The sequence below is a fragment of the Lontra canadensis genome, unplaced genomic scaffold (assembly GCF_010015895.1).
Source record: "Lontra canadensis isolate GAN:19392208 unplaced genomic scaffold, GSC_riverotter_1.0 scaffold2, whole genome shotgun sequence".
In the NCBI taxonomy this organism is placed as follows: domain Eukaryota; kingdom Metazoa; phylum Chordata; class Mammalia; order Carnivora; family Mustelidae; genus Lontra; species Lontra canadensis.
The window spans coordinates 3,979,965-3,997,756 of NW_022630996.1; the positions used below are offsets into that span (position 1 = coordinate 3,979,965).

The following is a 17,792-nucleotide window of genomic DNA, read 5'->3' on the forward strand; positions in this document are numbered from 1 at the left end:
AATGGCCAACATTAACAAGAAAGGAAACAACAAGTGTTGTCAAGATTGTGGAGAAAGGGGAACCCTCTTGCACTGTTGGTGGGAATGCAAGCTGGTACAACCACTCTGGAAAACAGTATGAAGGTTGCTCAAGACATTAAAAACAAAGCTACCTTATGACCCAGTGATTGTACTACTAGGTATTTACCCCAAAGATACAGATGTAGTAAAAAGAAGAGGGCACCTGCACCCCAATGTTCATAGCAGCAATGTCCACAATAGCCAAACTGTGGAAGGAAATAAGATGTCCTTCAACAGACAAATGGATAAAGATGTGGTACATATATACAATGGAATATTACTCAGTCATCAGAAAGGATGAATACCCACCATTTGCATCGACATGGATGGATTATGCTAAATGAAGTAAGTCAAGCAGAGGAAGATAATTATATGATTTCACTCATATGTGGAAGATAAGGAATAGAGTAGAGGACCACAGGGGAAGGGAGAGGAAAACTGAATGGGAAGAAATCAGAGAGGGAGACAAACTGTGAGAACTCTGGACTCCAGGAAACCAGCTGAGGATTACAGAAGAGGAGGGTGAGGGGTTTGAGTGACCAGGTGATGGATATTAAGGAGGGCATGTGTGGGCATGAGCACTGGGTGTTATGCGCAACTAATGAATCACTGAACACTACAACAAAAACTTATGATGTACTATATGCTGGCTAACTGAACATAAAAAACAAACAAAAGACCAAAAACAAATAAAACAAAAACTTCATGGGCTTTGTTGTTCTTTGTAGAAGCTCTCAATAGGGCCTGGAGTCTCCATCACCATCCTGCCTGCATGGCTATGAGTGCCTCATAAACCCTCCCTTCTCAGCAGTTGTACTGAAAAGCCCCATTATTGTTTTCACCTTTGGTAATTACAATTTGGTGACAAAAGGACTGGATTTTGTTTGTTTTACTTTATTCTCATAGTTGGAGGCAGTGTCTTAGAAATTTGCTTTGAGATCTGAAGAGATCATCTACTGTATTATTCAGGGCTTAAAAACTCCATTTACAAGCAAAAGGTATTTATTTATTTTCATTTTGTTTTGCTTTTAGAGATCAGAGATTCAACATTTCATGACTTTGAAGTTTACAGTTGTAAACTGTGCATTTGAAAATGGTTTATTATAATTCTTTTTTAATACCAGGGGTTTGGGAGACCTGAGAGGAAATCCATCCCACTTGTATGAAGGTCAAAATTGGGCATGTTGGTTTTTGAGAAAGTAAGGGCAAACAGTAGGACATACTATTATACAGCACTCTATAGTTCAAGGCTGAAGAGAAGCCAGATATATTTAATTTTTTAAAAGATTTTACATATTTATTTGACAGAAAGAGAGAGAGAGAGAGAGAGAGAACATGCACAAGTAAGGGGGCAACAGGAGGAGAGGGAGAAGCAGGCTCCTTGCAGAACAGGGAGCCTGATGAATGGCTTGATCCCAGAACTGGGATCATAACCTGAGCCTAAGGCAGACCCTTAACTGACTGAGCCACTTAGGTGCCCTGTGAAGCCAGATGGAGTTAAAGGAGATTATTGGAAGTAAGGTAACTCTAGCTCTGAAGATCACAGAAATTTTCACCTTTAGAATTCTCCTGGCCCATTGTCTTCATGATGCCCTTTCTGTACATGGTAATGATTTACCCATTATGGGAACTCCAGCTTGCTCTTATACAACAATTTATTGGGTGTTTTCTGTGGAAATGCTCATGAAGGCAATGATATAAACCTTCCCTGCCCCTGTCTTCTGTCTCCTGACCACCCTGGTATCTTTCCTATATGGCCCTGCAAGGTGTACATGGCTCCTTCTCCAGAACTTAAGAGGACAACAAACTTTGTGTTTCCCAGGCACTTCCCTGTGTCTCCTTTTGTGGTCATACCCAATTCACTATTGCATTTAAAAAAATACAAAGCAGTTTGTGACTTGCATTTCTTCTCTCTTCATAGTGACTTTGATGATCACAATGATTAATTCTGAAAAGGCCTAATATTTATCAAGTCTTCAAATTTTTTGTCTTGCGCTTGTTGGTTCATCTCTAAGAATCTTTGCATATGCACGGTCCTGAAGGTTTTCATCTATTTTCTAAAGTCTGTATGGCTTCAGGTTGTGTGTTTAGGTCTAAAATATTCTACCTTAATGTGGCATTTATTGTAGCATAAGGTGAAAAAATGCCACCTACTATATTTCATGGGGAGCAAAAGGCCCCTCCCCATGTTGATTTTCACTGTCCCTCACATGTGCCTCCATTTGTACAGCACTCTCCTCAGGGCACCCTTGACCTCTGCATTCCGCAGGCTGTAGATCAGTGGGTTCAGCATAGGGTTGAAAAGACTATAAAACAGGGAAAGGATCTTCTGCTGCTCCTCAGGGTGGCAGGATTTGGGGGCCATGTACATGACAATGGCGCTGCCAAAGAAGAGCCCCACCACACAGAGGTGGGAGGAACAGGTGGAGAAGGCCTTTCTGCGGCCCTCCCCGGACTGGATCCTCAGGATGGCAAACAGGATGTGTGAGTAGGACACCAACACCAAGCAGAGGGGTCCCAGTAAAATAAACACACAGGCTGCAAAGATGACCATTTGGTTGAGCCTTGTGTCAGCATAGGCCAGCTTGAGGACAGACAGGATTTCACAGAAGTGGTTGATTTCATGAGGCCCACAGAAGGGCAGCCTCAGGATGAGAATTAAATAGACCAGGGCCAAGAGGAAGCTAAACACCCAGGAAGTGCCAGCCAGGACCATGCATATTCTCCAGCTCATGATGACAGTGTAATGTAGGGGATGGCAGATTGCCACAAACTGGTCATAGGACATTACAACCAAAATCAAGCACTCTATATGAGCAAAAGCCAGATACAAAAAAGTCTGCATAATGCAAGGAGCAAAGGAGATGGTTCTTTTCAGATTCACAAGATTTGCCAGCATCTTGGGGACATTGTTTGAGGCATAGGACATGTCAACAATGGCCAGGTGAGAGAGGAAGAAGTACATGGGAGTGTGTAGTCTAGAGTCTAAAGAGATAAGCCCTAGGATGACTCCATTCCCTAGAAGGGTGAGGGTATAGAAGAGGTAGAAAAGTCCAAAGAGAAAGAGCTCCAGTGCTGAATCGACTTGGAATCCCAGCAGGGTGACTTCTGTGATCCATGTCTGGTTGACTCCCATGCTTCGATGGCAGAGACTGACAAGTCCACATTCACAACAGAAAGGTCAGAGCTCTAGGGTAATCAAGATTCAAAATATCACTATATGTTACAGAATGACCATTTGGAAATATATTACTCTGGATTGATTTTCTGTCATTTATTTTAGATATGTCTAAAAAACTCAGTGTGCTCATATAAATCAGAAAAAAATTCCCCTTGTATCAATGGAATGACAGGTTATAGCTGTGTATAATTTATTATAAATAAAATATATTACAACATAATATACATGATTACATTCTGTAACTAAAGCATACACACAGACACATGCACACACACATACACACATGCACAGATATGTTGTTTTGGAGAATTAAAGTGCTCTGGCTTCCCTTCAAGGGTGCAAATCTTGATTGCTAATGTAGTTAGAAGAGAGATGCCCTGACAGAGTGTATGCAACAGGAGGTAGTTTTGTTTCCTAAGGTTGCTTGTTTTCTTGGCCCATGATATGAGGTAATTAGGGCCCTCTCTTCTTCATATGTTGCTTACTTATCAACTTACCTCCTCAGATGCTTTTCTACCTATTTATTTCAGATTTGAAATGCCTTCTAAATAAAGTCTCCATTTTGTAGTATCTTTATTACTTTGTAAGCCCCTATTTTCAGCTACAAATCCTCCCTACAAGCTTCTTTCCAGATCCTCTTTTCCATCTCCAGTGTTTGCAGTTTTATTTGAGAGTTTTATCGCCTATTTTATCAACACTGGATACTGAAATTTAGGCATAAGAGAAAGAATTCTTTGACTAGTTGCAATGAACACGTGTACATATCCTGAATTCAGGTAAATAAGGAGGACATTTCTACAGATTTCTCAACAATGAATCTCAAAAGGGAAAATGAATTACAATGACAACATAGCTGTTAATGTTATTTTTGGGGTATTTTCTCTCCAAGAAAAATCTTGGAGCTTATCTTATTTTCTGGTGTGACAGAATTGTCATCATCATATCTTCCCAGATTTGGCAACTCCTGTGGCCGTGAACTTCCCTCAGACATTCCTCACCTGTTAACACGCTCACTGGCCCCTGCTGTTCTGATGGGTTCTAAGGGTAACAGGGAGTGGGAACAGGCGGGGCCCTGGTTGGATATTTCTTTTTAGGAAGCTCTTCCTGGGAGGTGGCTGGGTCTATCCAAGAGGAAAAATGGTCATGGAACAGTCTTGAACCCATGTAAACTGCTGCTGGCTGTGCCTTTGCACAATCTTCACCTTGTCCCCAGAAACAACCTGCGAACTATCTTTACTTTCAAATTAGGCTGTAGTTTCAAATCCAACAGAGTGTTTTAAAAAATAATTTCAATTTTTCTTTGTAAAAACTTAAATCCTCAAATTCATATTTTAAAATTAGAATCATATTATAGAGACAAATTTTTACTATAATTTCCCCTTAATTTAATACACATTTTCATTATTGAAGTAATATTTTATAGGCATTATTTGAAACTAATGTGGTTTTATTATATTACATTAAACTGCGATCTGTGGCACATTCAGGTCACTGCTCTTTGAGCAGGGACCCCACAAGAGGCAAATCTGGGGAGACCCACCTCCATCTGCCAGAGGAGCAGAGTGGCAGGATCTGCCAGCTTTGGAGACTCCAAATGGGACTGTGCGCCAGAGACAGAAACACACAGTCACCGGCCGGGTGAGCTCGGAGCGCGGCTTGAGACCAGGGAGACGGGAGTGATCGAGAGCTTTTCTCCGAGGGCGCACTGAGGAGTGGGGCCCCGAGCTCTCGGCTCCTCCCAGCCGGAGACTGGGAGGCCGCCATTTTCATTCCCGTCCTCCAGAGCTCTACGGAAAGCACTCAGGGAACAAAAGCCCCCGAGAGTGAACTCGAGGAGATTACCTAGCCCAGCCCCTGGCAAGGGCAGTGCAATTCCACCTCAGGCAGAGACATTTGAGAATCACTGCAACAGGCCCCTCCCCCAGAAGATCAGCGAGAACATCCAGCCAAGACCAAGCTCACTGATCAAAGAGAACAGCAGAATTCCAGAGGAGGGGAAAGCAAAGCATGGAATTCATGGCTTTCTCCCCATGATTCTTTAGTCTTGCAAAGTTAATTAAAGTTTTTTAATTTTCTTTTTTTTCTTATCATATTTTTTTAAACCTTTCCTCTTTTAACATTTTTAACTAGTTTATCTTAACAATACCTTTCTAAAAAATCTTTTTTTAAAAGACTTTATTTATTTATTTGACACAGAGAGAGAGAGAGAGAGAGATCACAAGTAGGCAGAGAGGCAGGCAGAGAGAGAAGGAGGGGGGAAGCAGGCTCCTTGCTGAGCAAAGAGGCCCACAAAGGGTTCAATTCCAGGACCCTGAGATCATGACCTGAGCCGAAGGCAGAGGCTTAACCCACTGAGCCACCCAGGCGCCCTAAAAAAATATTTTTAAACCTTCATTATTATAGTCATATTTTTATGCTTCATTGTATCTAACATTATTTTTTGCATACATATAGGGTTTTTTCTTCTAAAAAAATTTGGGATACAATTTCTTCCAACAGATCAAAATATATCTGAAATCTAGCACAGGGCTTTGTTCTAGTCTCCAGCCTGAGCAAATTCTCTCCACTTTCTTTTTCTTTTTCCAACCAACTTATCAGTTACTTTTTTAGAATTTTTAAAAAAAAATTTTCATTTTTACAGTCATTTTCCATCCCTTCATCATGTTTACCCTTATTTTTATATATATAGAGGTTTTTCTTTTTTTTAAATTTAGGGAGGTAGTTTCTTCAAAGAAACCAAAATACACCCAAAATCAAGTGGGTGACTCTGTTCTATTCACCAGGCTAGTACATATATGTACTTTTTAAATTTAAAAAAAAAATTTTTTTTAATACTTCTTTTTACCCCCTTTCTTCTACCCTCAATTTGGGGTCTCTTCTGATTTGGTTAGCATACATTCTTCTGGAGTCTTTGCCACCCTTTTAGTATTTTATTCTCTTGTTCATACATTCTTATCTGGATAAAATGGCAAGGCAGAAAAACTCACCACAAAAGAAAAGAATAAGAGGCAGTACTGAAGGCTAGGGACCTAATCAATATGGATATGTCAGATCTAGAGTTCAGAATGACAATTCTCAAGGTGCCAGCTGGGCTCGAAAAAGGCATGGAAGATATTAGAGAAACTCTGTCTGGAGAAATAAAAGACCTTTCTGGAGAAATAAAAGAATTAAAATCTAACCAAGCTGAAATTAAAAAAGCTATTAATGAGGTGCAATCAAAAATGGAGGCTCTTACTGCTAGGATAATTGAGGCAGAAGAGAGAATTAGTGATACAGAAGACCAAATGATGGAGAATAAAGAAACTGAGCAAAAGATTGTATGGGGATTTCTCTTTTGTATAAATTGTTTGCTTATTTTCTCATTGCTTAATAAACTTCATGCATTACTGGGAGAAAAAAAGCAAAATATTTTCATTTTGGAAAAATCTACAATGTAATATTCAACCAAAGATGCATATTATTATTATTATTATTTTTAGATGCACATTATTCCTGCTCATCTTGAGAGTAATCCTCACCAAATGTTAACAGGAATCTCAAATCTAAGCAGATTTTCTTACAGTTTCATACAGGAGCAATTAATCACTACATTATGAAAAATAGTTAACCTTTGACAGGAAAGGGGAAACTAAAAATCTCAAATTCAATTTTTTTTATACAGATTTTTTTCTATGAATTGTCTTAACAGAGAAAAAGATCAAGATCTTCTATGGACTAAAGTAGAAACAGATCATAAATTAGGTTGAAAACTATTGTAACACCCACCAAAATGTGATGCGAGCACAGGCAGAGCTGTGATGTGGCAGAGGTCAGAGAGGGTGGCGTCTGTCGTTCAGAGAAGCACATCTCGAAGCCCCTTTAATTTCCTTATCTGCAATGTAGCTTTTAGGGGTTTGAAGTTAAAGACTAAAACACTGAAAACAACAATAAAACCAGTACCTGTAAGCAGAATCAGGAGGGACAGAGAATTTAGCTATCAGCTAGGAAACTTCCCATCAGTATCTTAGAAAAAGTCACTTAGAATCGGCTTGCTTACTAGTGGTAGTGGTCCCAAGCCAGTTCATGAAGGCCTCCTCTTTCCCTGGGTACTGCTCAGATGCTGCATACTAATGTCTGCTTTGTGAATTCCCTTTGTTTATAATCCTGTGGTTGACCAACATGCTTACTAGCAGACACATTTGTGCAGAGAGCAATGAAATCGTATATTCGAGAGGCATTTGCTCTCTTTCATGTGAACTTTTGTGTCTATGCCTCTGTGAAGAAGTTGGTGTTTCCCTTAAAAGGAAGTGGTTGTTTTAAGCTAACTTCCTAAGTTTTGGGTGGACATTCACTGGAGGACCCAGGAACTAGCAGCAAATTATGGTCAGTAAAATATCTTACAAAGTCACTCAAATATTACTGATTTTATATGGGCCGATAGATGTACTTTTGACTTATTGACTTAGTTTTAAATTCATGCAAGGAGAGCACAGTTAAAGGATTTATACTGAATTACTAGTTAGCAGGTATGAAATAGGAAACTGTAAACTGTCTGGACAATACAAATTCTGTCTGAACAATACATTTTCTTTCTGAACAGAATATGGCATTTTGTGGACAGACCAAATATTGTGTAAATGGGTCCCAGGGAATCAAGCCGATAGGAGGGCTCAGAGAGCTCTCAATGCCAGAGCCTCCAGTAATATGACATTTTGTAAGTTTTTAAGGCTCTTCTGAAATAAGCACATTCTCTCACCATGGAAAGCAAGGCACAAGTAATGACAGAAAATGAGATCGTGCTTTCAGAAGTCTTGTATGCATGTCTTTAGAGCTAATGAAGACACAGGAAGCAGGAAAGACGATTTCTTTCCAAAGGTCATCTTTGGATGAGTCTTAGGAGACCTCCTGGAGGGGAAGTGTGAAATGAGCCTGAAGGGGAAGGCCAGGCAGGCTGAGCACAGGGCCTGTGGCCAAGGAAGGCTGTCTGGGCCTGAGATGGGATGCTGAGAGTAGATCCAAGGAAAGCCTGATGGGCTCATCTATGATGTGTCCCTCTGTGGTCCTGTTACACTCAGGCCAGTGACCCAGGGCAGCAGATACATGGACCCTTCAGCTTTCAGATATGCCAGTTATTAGCTTCCCTTTCCGAAATGTTTAAAATTGTTTGACTAATCAAAGTTCATACTTAAAATAATCTGGAATTATAGAGTTTTATGTGTAATTTTTTCCCCCAAGATATTTCTGAGAGAATCCAGTAACCAATTTCCAAAATGTCAAGAATAAAGGAGGCAAACAGAATTCTTAGTGAAACAACATATTTCATCAAACGTGAGCTATTAAGAAACTACAGGTCGCACTGGCTGCCAATTGCACCCTTTTATAGTTTTGTAGGAAAATCACAAGGAGACCACTCTGTAACGGTCACTATCTACACATACTGTCAGTCAGCTCATTTGTGGAGGACAAGGAAAGTAGAAAAATATATGAGGTGAAAGCATTATTTACCTTTAAATATTGGCACGATCTTGCATTTTGAATTTCACAATTCAAGAAACCGGATTTGTTTTCTCCTCTGAGAAAAAGCCTGGGACAGATGACAACAAAGAGAGATCGTAAATGACTTAAGTATCTGCTCCAGCTCCAGGTCCATATTAAAGAAAAGTCCTCAGTGCACAGAATAAGGGACAGTTTCATGGATACATTTCTCTGTTCTTCCACAGCATAAAAATTCATAGGGACTGAAAACAGCAAGATCCCTGAACCAGGGTGAAAGCAGCATGGTTAACAGTGTTAACCATGCTGGTCAGAGCATCATTCCAATCTCCGTTCTGCAAGGTGAACGCTATGACCTGGAGTCCCTTACTCTAGTCACCACCTCATTGTCTTCATCCACAAAATAATGACAACAGGTGTCTAAAAGGGCTGATGTGAAGGATAACGACCACGAAACCAGCATATATTAGGCGTTATAGTAATGTTAATTGTTATTAACAATATTAATAAGACCACAAATTCAAGAAAGAGTCCAAGTCATCAAGATTAGAAATCCAACAAAATCATGGTATTGTAAACCTTTTCACATTTATTTGCCTTTCCTTTTGGTTATTTTTTGAGTTTAAATAAAAAGCACACCAAATAAATAAATAAATAAATACACACACACACACACACACACACACAAACACACACACACACACCATTTTATTTTCATTTCTGTTAATGTTTTTATATACTGATTTTAAAAAATTAATTTTCAAAAAGATTTAAAAAAATGGAAAAATCCTTTAAAGAAAACTCACTCATGGATTGAAGAGGAAAACACAGGTTTTAAAACTCAAAAACTTCTTGACGGGAAAAGAGGCCATACTTTGGATATTTAGCACTGACCTCCAGTGAGAGGTTCTGTTGATCACTCGGAGTGAGAGCTCTGGGTTCTGGTGTTCTGGGGAAGAACACATCTGTCCAACTTTCACACTCAGAAATTACTTACCATCTCCAATACTTACTTAGAGACACAGCTTGGTCCTAATGAGTAGCAGAGTGTAACAAAGAAACATGGGTTCTGAGCTCAACGGCCTGTGTTCAAATCCCGACTTTGCATGCTGGTCTTGTGACCCCTCTGATCTTCTCTGGCCCTCAGCTCCACCAGCTGCAAAGTGGGGTGAACAATAAATCTCATCCGTTAACTCACATAAGACTGTAAGTGCTTAAAGACATATTAGGGATTTGAAAGCCAACACACAGAGTAACTTCTGCATCCAATAATCATAAGGAAACAGGTTGAGAATCGCAATACTCCTCTGCTAAAACAGGGGACAAAAGGAGAATCTGTACACCAACAGAACAGGGTTTCCTCTATAAGAGAATGTCATCTCCCAGGCAAGTGACAAGTGGGTCCCACTGGGGCAGGCAATCTTTCTGAGCATCTGCAGGGGCAGGCAGTTAACAAAGCAGGGAAGGAAGAGAAGTCTCAGGGCAAGTAACCATTTACCTCCGACTTCAGGATTATTTGTAAGGGGAGGCACCTGGGCCACGTGACCCTTAAAGTTCTTTGTAAGCCTTTCGTCAGTCAGATCAGATCCCACTGGATGGTTAGCTGATTCCTCTTTTCTGACATTCATGACAAAGCCAAGAGCTGCCACATGAGGAATGATGAGGGGAATGTGGATTGAGGGTTTTAGAGGGTCAGAGGTGTCATGGCTACACCATGGAAATTAGTAGTGGTACCTAGAGATCCCCATCAGGGCCCTAGTTATGAAGATAGGTTTAGGGCCACACATGAAAAGCATTTAGTCACTGATGCCCAAAGCCAGGGATTTCATTCCCACCTGCCTTTTCCCATTTCTGCCCTGCAAACCCCGTCCTACCGCTAATGAACCACATTTACTTACAGTGGTATAATCTGTGTTCTTTTCTTCAAATGTGGCCTTGGGTTTGGAAGAAATCTCACAGGGAAGGACCGGGAATGAGCCTCTTGCCTAAAGAGAACTCATCGGGAGGGGAAGCCCACATACACAGTTCTCATGGCGGAACCTGATGATGGACTCGCTTCTGCAAGTGAGGGCTTTGTTCTGTCATCATTTGAACCCAGCTCCATCCCCACAGACACAAATAATGATGCAGGGCACAGAACGCTGTGGTGTTACATCCACTCACGCTCTCCTCAGAGAGATTTGAAGAGTTTCCCACTTTCCTATCAGCAGGTGAACCAATAAATGCATTTCCCATGTGTACTCCTTTTGATCTTTCAGGGTCCTGCGGGATTTTTAATGTGCATTTGTTTGGGATTTGTGTTTGCTTGGGATTGAGTGAGGCCAGAATGTCTCTAAATTACACAAGATTCTGGCACAGAAAATAAAGAAGTCAAGATCATATCATAAATTAATTTCTCTCCCTATGTATTTTATCAGCTTTAAAAGTGCTCCACTCTGTAATTCTTCCTGTTTGTAGAAGAGAAGCTATGATTTCTTGATGTTTCATGGTAGGGATGCCATGGACCCTATTAATACATCATCTTGGAGAAACAGTGGAGAAATTTTATTGCCAGGAAATCACTGCACATTTCCCACTTGGAAGTTTAGATATACTTCTCCCTTAATTTTCTTTAGTTTGTCTCCATTTCAAATTTCTCAAGATTTCTGAATCCCATTTTTGTTTCTTCATCCTGGGTTAAGGCCTACAGTTAAAATGAATCTCAATAAAATGTTTGGGAAAAAATAAAGGTCAGGGGGTGCCTAGGGGGTTCAGTCTAGTTAAGCATCTGCCATTGGCTCAGGTCATGATCCTGGGGTCGTGGGGATTGAGCCCTGCATCAGGCTCCCTGCTCAGCAGGGAGTCTGCTTCTCTCTGTTCCTCTGCTCCCCACACCCAGCACAATTTGTGCTCTCTCTTCAAACAAATAAATAATGGGTCCCAACCTTGTGTGCTAAGTGATGTTTGATGATTGTAAAGTCCTTCCACTTCTAACTTCCAGAGTGCACATGTAGAGTCTTAGTTCTTAAACTTTGGTAGAAAAGCCACTTCAAAATAAAAGTAATATATTTAATCTATTGGGCAGCAGAGAAAATATATTTAAGGAGAGGATATTGGAGTTATTTCTTTTCCTAAAGTAATTTGTATTGGATAGAGCCTTATCCACATACTTTTCATTCTTCAAGACACTCCACTTTATTCAAGTGCTACTCAATTGCTCCCACTCAGGAAATACTTTTCCTTATTCCAAGTCAATTTTGTCCTGGTACCCATTTGACTTCAAATATAATAACAATCCTTCAAAGTACTCAGGGAGCTCTCTTCGACTATCTAAACCCAGACTGGTCTTCCTTCTCCAGAAGACTAAAAGCACTTATCAAGTTGTGCTTAAGTAATACTTGTATTTTTTTTTATTGTTTCTATTTCCTGTATTTTATAAGGAAAACAAGATTATTACAGAAAAATAAATTTCACTCACCAATACCCAGATAGAACCAAGGATAGTAAGTTGATGCCTGCTCAGGCACCTACCTGGTGGCTTAGTCAGTTAAATGTCTGACTCTTAAGCTCAGGTCATGATATCAGGATTGTGAGAATGAGCCCTACGTTGAGCTCCACACTGGGTTTGGAGCCTGCTTAAGGTTCCCTCTCCCTCTCTCTGACCCTCCCTCTGCCCCTCCCCACCTCTCCCTCTTAAAAAAATATGTTTATTTACCACTTTAATTTCTTTTGGTTGAACAATATGATGATATTAACACAGCACATTGTTGATGCAAAGAGGTGTCATGATTTGTCTCTCTCTCTCTCTTTTTTTGTCTCTAATCTTTGAAGTGGAGAAAGCAAAAGCATTTCTTGTGAGGAGTCTTAGACTTCTTTTATTATAAAAATTAATATTGATTAATATTTTAGTAAGAATAAATGTTACAAAGCCTACTTGGCTCTATCATTAGTGATGGACCTCTATTAAAGAATGTCAGTTTAGAGAGAGAAGTGTTTGCAGATCACAAGTACAATAACTACAGCTGCACCTAAATATCATTTTAGTATTTTGCCATCAATGAGACAGAAAATTCTCCTTCAGAGAGCTTGAGTCTTGTCTTTTCTTTTTCTTTCTCTTTCTTTCTTTTCCTTCCTTCCTTCCTTCCTTTCCTCCTTCCGTCCTCACTCCCCCCCTTCCTTCCTTCCTTCCTTCATTTCCTCCTTCCTTCCTCCCTCCCCCCCTTCCTCTCTCTCTCCCTTCATTCCTTCCTTTCTTTCCTCCTTCCTTCCTTCCCCCCTTTCACTCTTCTATACAAACGTTTTGCCACTGCTGATGTGTATGGACGAATGGGCTTCCAATGTGGTGTTGTTTCTCTTTCTTTCACCCAAAGACTTTTCCTGAAATTGCATCTCCTTTGTTGGGGTGATCAATGGGAAAACAACATTGCATTGTACCCTGTTCAGGATCAGAGAGTAGGTGCTTACCACCACTATCTTCCCTAATCAGATGTTCATCATAGACCAGTAATGTGTCAGACACTAAGGGATAAAACTGATCGAGATAAAATCTGCATTCCCTTTGCTCACATCCTGGCAGTAAACAGGAGAGCTGCATTTATGTTACCTTCTTTATTTAAGTCTCTATGCTTCTTTACCAGCTTCTCTCTACCCACTTTTAGGAGAAAAAATGGAATTCTTTGTTGTAAATAGGAAATGAGCTCCATGTGTAAAAAAGCAATCCTGAAAAGTACATAGAAAATCTAAAATTATTCCATAACAAAGCACTTGGAGGTAACTACAATGGCTAAATAACTCAGTATCCCAGAGATTTCTTCAAATAAATATACAGATTCAGGGCTAATAAAATGTAATCATATGATGCTTTAGGAAAGTATTTTGACTTCTTATTTTGTGTAAAAGGAATATTTTCCCCAAATGAAAATAAGCAATTCATAAAAATACATTACCCACACATTTTGTTAGTTGACTCCCATATATCTCTGTATGTTTAGAGAAATAAAAGGAGGAAAGGATAAACAGATAGTATTTTAGTGAAAATTGGTTCATACTTCTCATGCTATTTTTAAGTGTATATATTTTTTAATCTAGCAGAAGAAAAAGTACCCACTATGTAACTAAATTATTCTAATTCAGAGCCTTTTTAATCTTCTGATTCTTAACACAATCTCTTTGATATAACAATTTTTCATTATATTTAGAGGTTGTAGCCATTAAGTTTTATTTATTTTTTATTTTTTAAAAATATTTAATTAATTTATTTGACAGAGAGAGCAAGAGAGCACAAGCAGGCAGAGCAGCAGAGAGAGAGGGAGAACCAGACTCCCCACTGGGCAGGGAGCCCAATGTGGGGCTCATCCCAGGACCCTGGGATCATGTCCTGAGGCGAGGGCAGTCGCTTAGCCAACTGAGCTACCCAGGCACCCAGCCATTAAGTTTTAAACATTATGCTTTACTGTGAGTTTCTCACTGAAGATTCAAGAAGTCTTGCTTCACAACTTGAACCATTTAGCAGATACTGTTGGTTGTTCTATGGCCATTACCCCTTCCTTGCTGAGCTGGTACTGATATTCTTGAGGTATCAAGTAGTAAACTTATCCAGAAAGTGGCTCTCACTCTGAGCCACAGGGATCAAAGCCAAGCTCTCATCTCATTGTCTTTGTCAGAGATGTTTAGAGATGAGCATTTGGCCCAATTTTGTCCAGTGGAATACCAGGAAAAATCTGCCAAGGGGGAGTAATTCCAGAAAAGATCTTTCTTCTTGATAAAGAGGGAAAGACAGGCAAAAAGAGTTTCTCTTTGGTTCTTTATCAGTTTGAAATACTGATATGTCAGAAAAATTCTACCACCAAAACACCTGAAAATGCCTCATCTACCATATGTCCAGGAAAGAAAAAAGATCCATTCTGCCTTTATTCCTTAGGTCTGTTTATTTCGTAAAGTGATTTGGGTACAAAGATAAACTGGAGTGATAGGGTAGAAAGTCACTTAGTGCAGAGAGGCGAGACTCTGAAATATGCTGGTCTCTGAGGAGGTGAGGTTTGAAACCTGATAAAATCAGAAGAGTGGGTAGGAGAGAATTCCGGGTCTTGTCTTTTCATTCTTTTTATGCTTTTTATTCATTGATAGACATTTGTTATTTCAATCTAGTCAAATTTATCAATGTTTTCTTTTGGGGCTAACAGTTTTGTATATATTATTTTAGAAGTCCTCCCCTTTCTTATCTTCTAAAAGCTTTTTGTACAATTTGTGTTTGACAATAAGGTCTTGAAAACACTGGGAACTGAGTTTTCTGTCTGTTTGAGCATTGACACGGTTCCTCAATTGTGGCAGCTGCATTTACGACAAAACCTTTCCCTTCCCCACCGAACTGCCCTGCCACATCTTTAACATGACAAGTGTCATTTTATAAAGACACGAGTCTGCTTCTATGCTTTGTATTCTGTTTGGCTTATTTATTGGTCAACGCCTGCATGAACAACACACTGTTTTATTTACTGGCACTTTAGTACACTTTATTATCAGGAGAACTAAATACTCCCACCTTGTCCTTTATCTTTTTTAATAGTGTTTGGGCTGGGATTGGCCCTTTGCATTTTAAAATCAGCTTGTGAAGTTCTGCACATATCCACACCATTGGAATATTGTGGGATACTGATTAGGATTACATTAAATATATTAATCAGTTTGAGGAGATGGAATCTTTGTAATATTATGTTTTCCAGTCCAAGAAGTCAGCATATCGTATACTGTACATTTGTGTATTTAGTTGCTATAGGGACTCAATAAATTTTTCTAAGTGTATCTTTATAGTTTTTGTATATTGTTAAATCTACTTTGTATATTGCTATATTTATTCTTAAGCATTTCAAAATAAGGAGTTGAAAACATTCGAGTTTTCATTTCATGAAATGAAACATTAATTTCAAAAGTAAGTCCCGTAGTCTATACAAACAGTGTGTAAAATTTCACTTTAATTATTTGTTGTTATATAAAAATGTAATTCATGTTCATATTGATTTTATATCAAGCTACTTTGCTTAACTTTCTTACAGTTCAGATTTCCTACATATATAATCAGTTATTTTGTATATAATCACAATTCATTTATTCCTTGTCAAATGTGTGTATGCACACAAATCATATATTTCTTCTTATTGTCTAACTATACTCTTCAGGGTCTCTAGTAAAAAAGTTAAAACAAGGAAAAAAAGTGGTAAGAGTCTACATCTTTGTCTTTTTTTTTAACTTACTGGGAAAGGTGCTAGCATTTCACCAGTAAGTATTATACTTATTATATGTGTTCTTTTGGTTTTTTGGTAAATCCTTTAAGGAATACTTACTGTTATACTAGGTTGTAAAGAATTTTATCATGAATTGATGTTGAATTTTGTCAAACACTTTCTTGGATCTACTGATATATATCCTTTAGTTTGTTAATGTGGCAAATTATTTTCATTGTTTTAATGTTGAATAATTCTTGCATTTGGAGGATAAAACTTTATCAAAATTTAATATTATTTTGTGGACTTATTTTACTAATATTTTCTTTAAGCTCTTTGCATCTCTGTTCATTAGACTGTGATTTTCTGTTTCATACTATTTATCTCAGGTTTTGTATCAATGACTTAAAACCTAAGAGTATTTATAGTCTCATTTTATAAGAAATCCAAAGATAAAGAGTACTGGGTTTGTTAAATTAAGGGACAAAAAAGTGCATTCAAGAACCCAGAACCATGTGGAAAAAGCTCACAGTCTTGAAATACTCCAAACCATCCCTTACACGGATGACTTCCCCAGGAATCTCTCAGGGCACCCTTCACCTCAGGCTATAGATCTGTGGGTTTAGCATAGGGTTGAAAAGGCCGTAAAACAGTGATAAAATCTTTCTTTGTTCCTGAGAATGGCTGGATTTAGGGGCCAGGTACATGACAATGGCGCTGCCAAAGAAGAGCCCCACCTCACAGAGGTGGGAGGAACAGGTAGAGAAGGCCTTCCTGCGACCCTCCTTGGACCGGATCCTCAGGATGGCCAACAGGATGTGCATATAGGACACCAGCACCAAGCAGAGGGGCCCGACTAAAACAAACACAGAGCCCGCAAAGAGAACAATTTGGTTGAGTCTAGTGTCAGCACAGGCCAATCTGAATACTGACATGATTTGACAGAAAAAGTGGTTGATTTTTTGTGGCCCACAGAAGGGCAACCTCAAAATGAGAGTAATATGGACCAGAGCTAAGAGGAAGCTGAATATCCAGCAAGTGGCAGCCAAGACAGTAAATATCCTCCAGCTCATGACAACAGTGTAATGGAGGGGATGGCAGATTGCCACATACTGATCATAGGACATTACTACCAACCTCATACACTCTGTGACAGCAAGTGCCAAATACAAAAATGTCTGAAGTAAGCATGGAGCAAAGGAGATGGTTTTCGTCTCCATTATAAGATTTGCCAGCATCTTGGGGACAATGCTTGAGGCATAGGACATGTCAACAATGGCCAGGTTTGAGAGGAAGAAGTACATGGGGGTGTGCAGTCTGGGGTCCAGCCAGATGAACCCTAGGATGAGTCTGTTCCCCATCACGGTGAGGCTATAGAATAGCAAGAAGAACGCAAAGAGGAAAACTTCAAGTTTGGGGTCTACCTGGAATCCCAGCAGGATAACTTCTGTGATCCATGTCTGATTGCTTCCCATGTTCTTTTGGCAGATAGGTACAATGCTGCACTTAGCACGGGAATTTTGGAGCTGAGTGATAGAAAAGGAAAAGGAAAAAGGAAGGATACATTCATACAGAGTAAGAATTTACGCAAAGGCCGCAAGTCGGTAATTCATGGATCCAATCTAGGCCAAAGTCTGTGATACTGATCTGTACATTTGGCTTTTAGAGATATCTAATAAATTTAGTTATTGACCAATATTAACAATTAGTAGATTTCACATACAAATTAGGGTCTCTGGCTGCTTTTCAAAAATAGAAGAAAAGTCATTTCTTGAAATTCATTGTAAGCAATAATCAGCTGAAGCCAATAAAGAAATAGGGTCAGATTCTCTTTCATTTACCTCTGCTTCCACTAATTTCTATTTTCTCCCAGAAATATG

At 39.3% G+C, this 17,792-nt stretch overlaps 2 protein-coding genes across 3 annotated transcripts; both read right to left on the reverse strand.

Moving 5' to 3' along the window:
* Positions 1-2,266: 2,266 nt before the first annotated feature.
* Positions 2,267-3,196, reverse strand: LOC116872033 (olfactory receptor 2A12-like). Its single transcript, XM_032865051.1, has one exon. The coding sequence runs from the start codon at positions 3,194-3,196 to the stop codon at positions 2,267-2,269; it is 930 nt and encodes a 309-aa protein (XP_032720942.1).
* A 13,023-nt stretch (positions 3,197-16,219) lies between these two features.
* On the reverse strand, positions 16,220-17,387 carry LOC116872042 (olfactory receptor 2A12). Of its 2 annotated transcripts, XM_032865064.1 has the most exons (2): positions 16,513-17,387; positions 16,220-16,268 (listed from the first exon to the last, which is right to left on the reverse strand). In XM_032865064.1, the coding sequence occupies exons 1-2, from the start codon at positions 17,385-17,387 to the stop codon at positions 16,220-16,222; spliced, it is 924 nt and encodes a 307-aa protein (XP_032720955.1). The 2 variants fall into 2 exon arrangements, with proteins under 2 accessions (XP_032720955.1, XP_032720964.1); XM_032865073.1 differs by lacking the exon at positions 16,220-16,268 and having other exon boundaries at positions 16,509-17,387.
* Between the last annotated feature and the right edge of the window lie 405 nt (positions 17,388-17,792).

Bases quoted from the DNA above. Each gene is read 5' to 3' on its own strand.
- LOC116872033 (XM_032865051.1), bottom strand. From the start codon at position 3,196: ATGGGAGTCAACCAGACATGGATCACAGAAGTCACCCTGCTGGGATTC.
- LOC116872042 (XM_032865064.1), bottom strand. From the start codon at position 17,387: ATGGGAAGCAATCAGACATGGATCACAGAAGTTATCCTGCTGGGATTC. The intron at 16,269-16,512 runs GTGAAGGGTGCC...AGAAAATCACAG, and splicing joins CCACAGATCTATAGCCTGAG to TCTAATGAACAGAGATGCAA.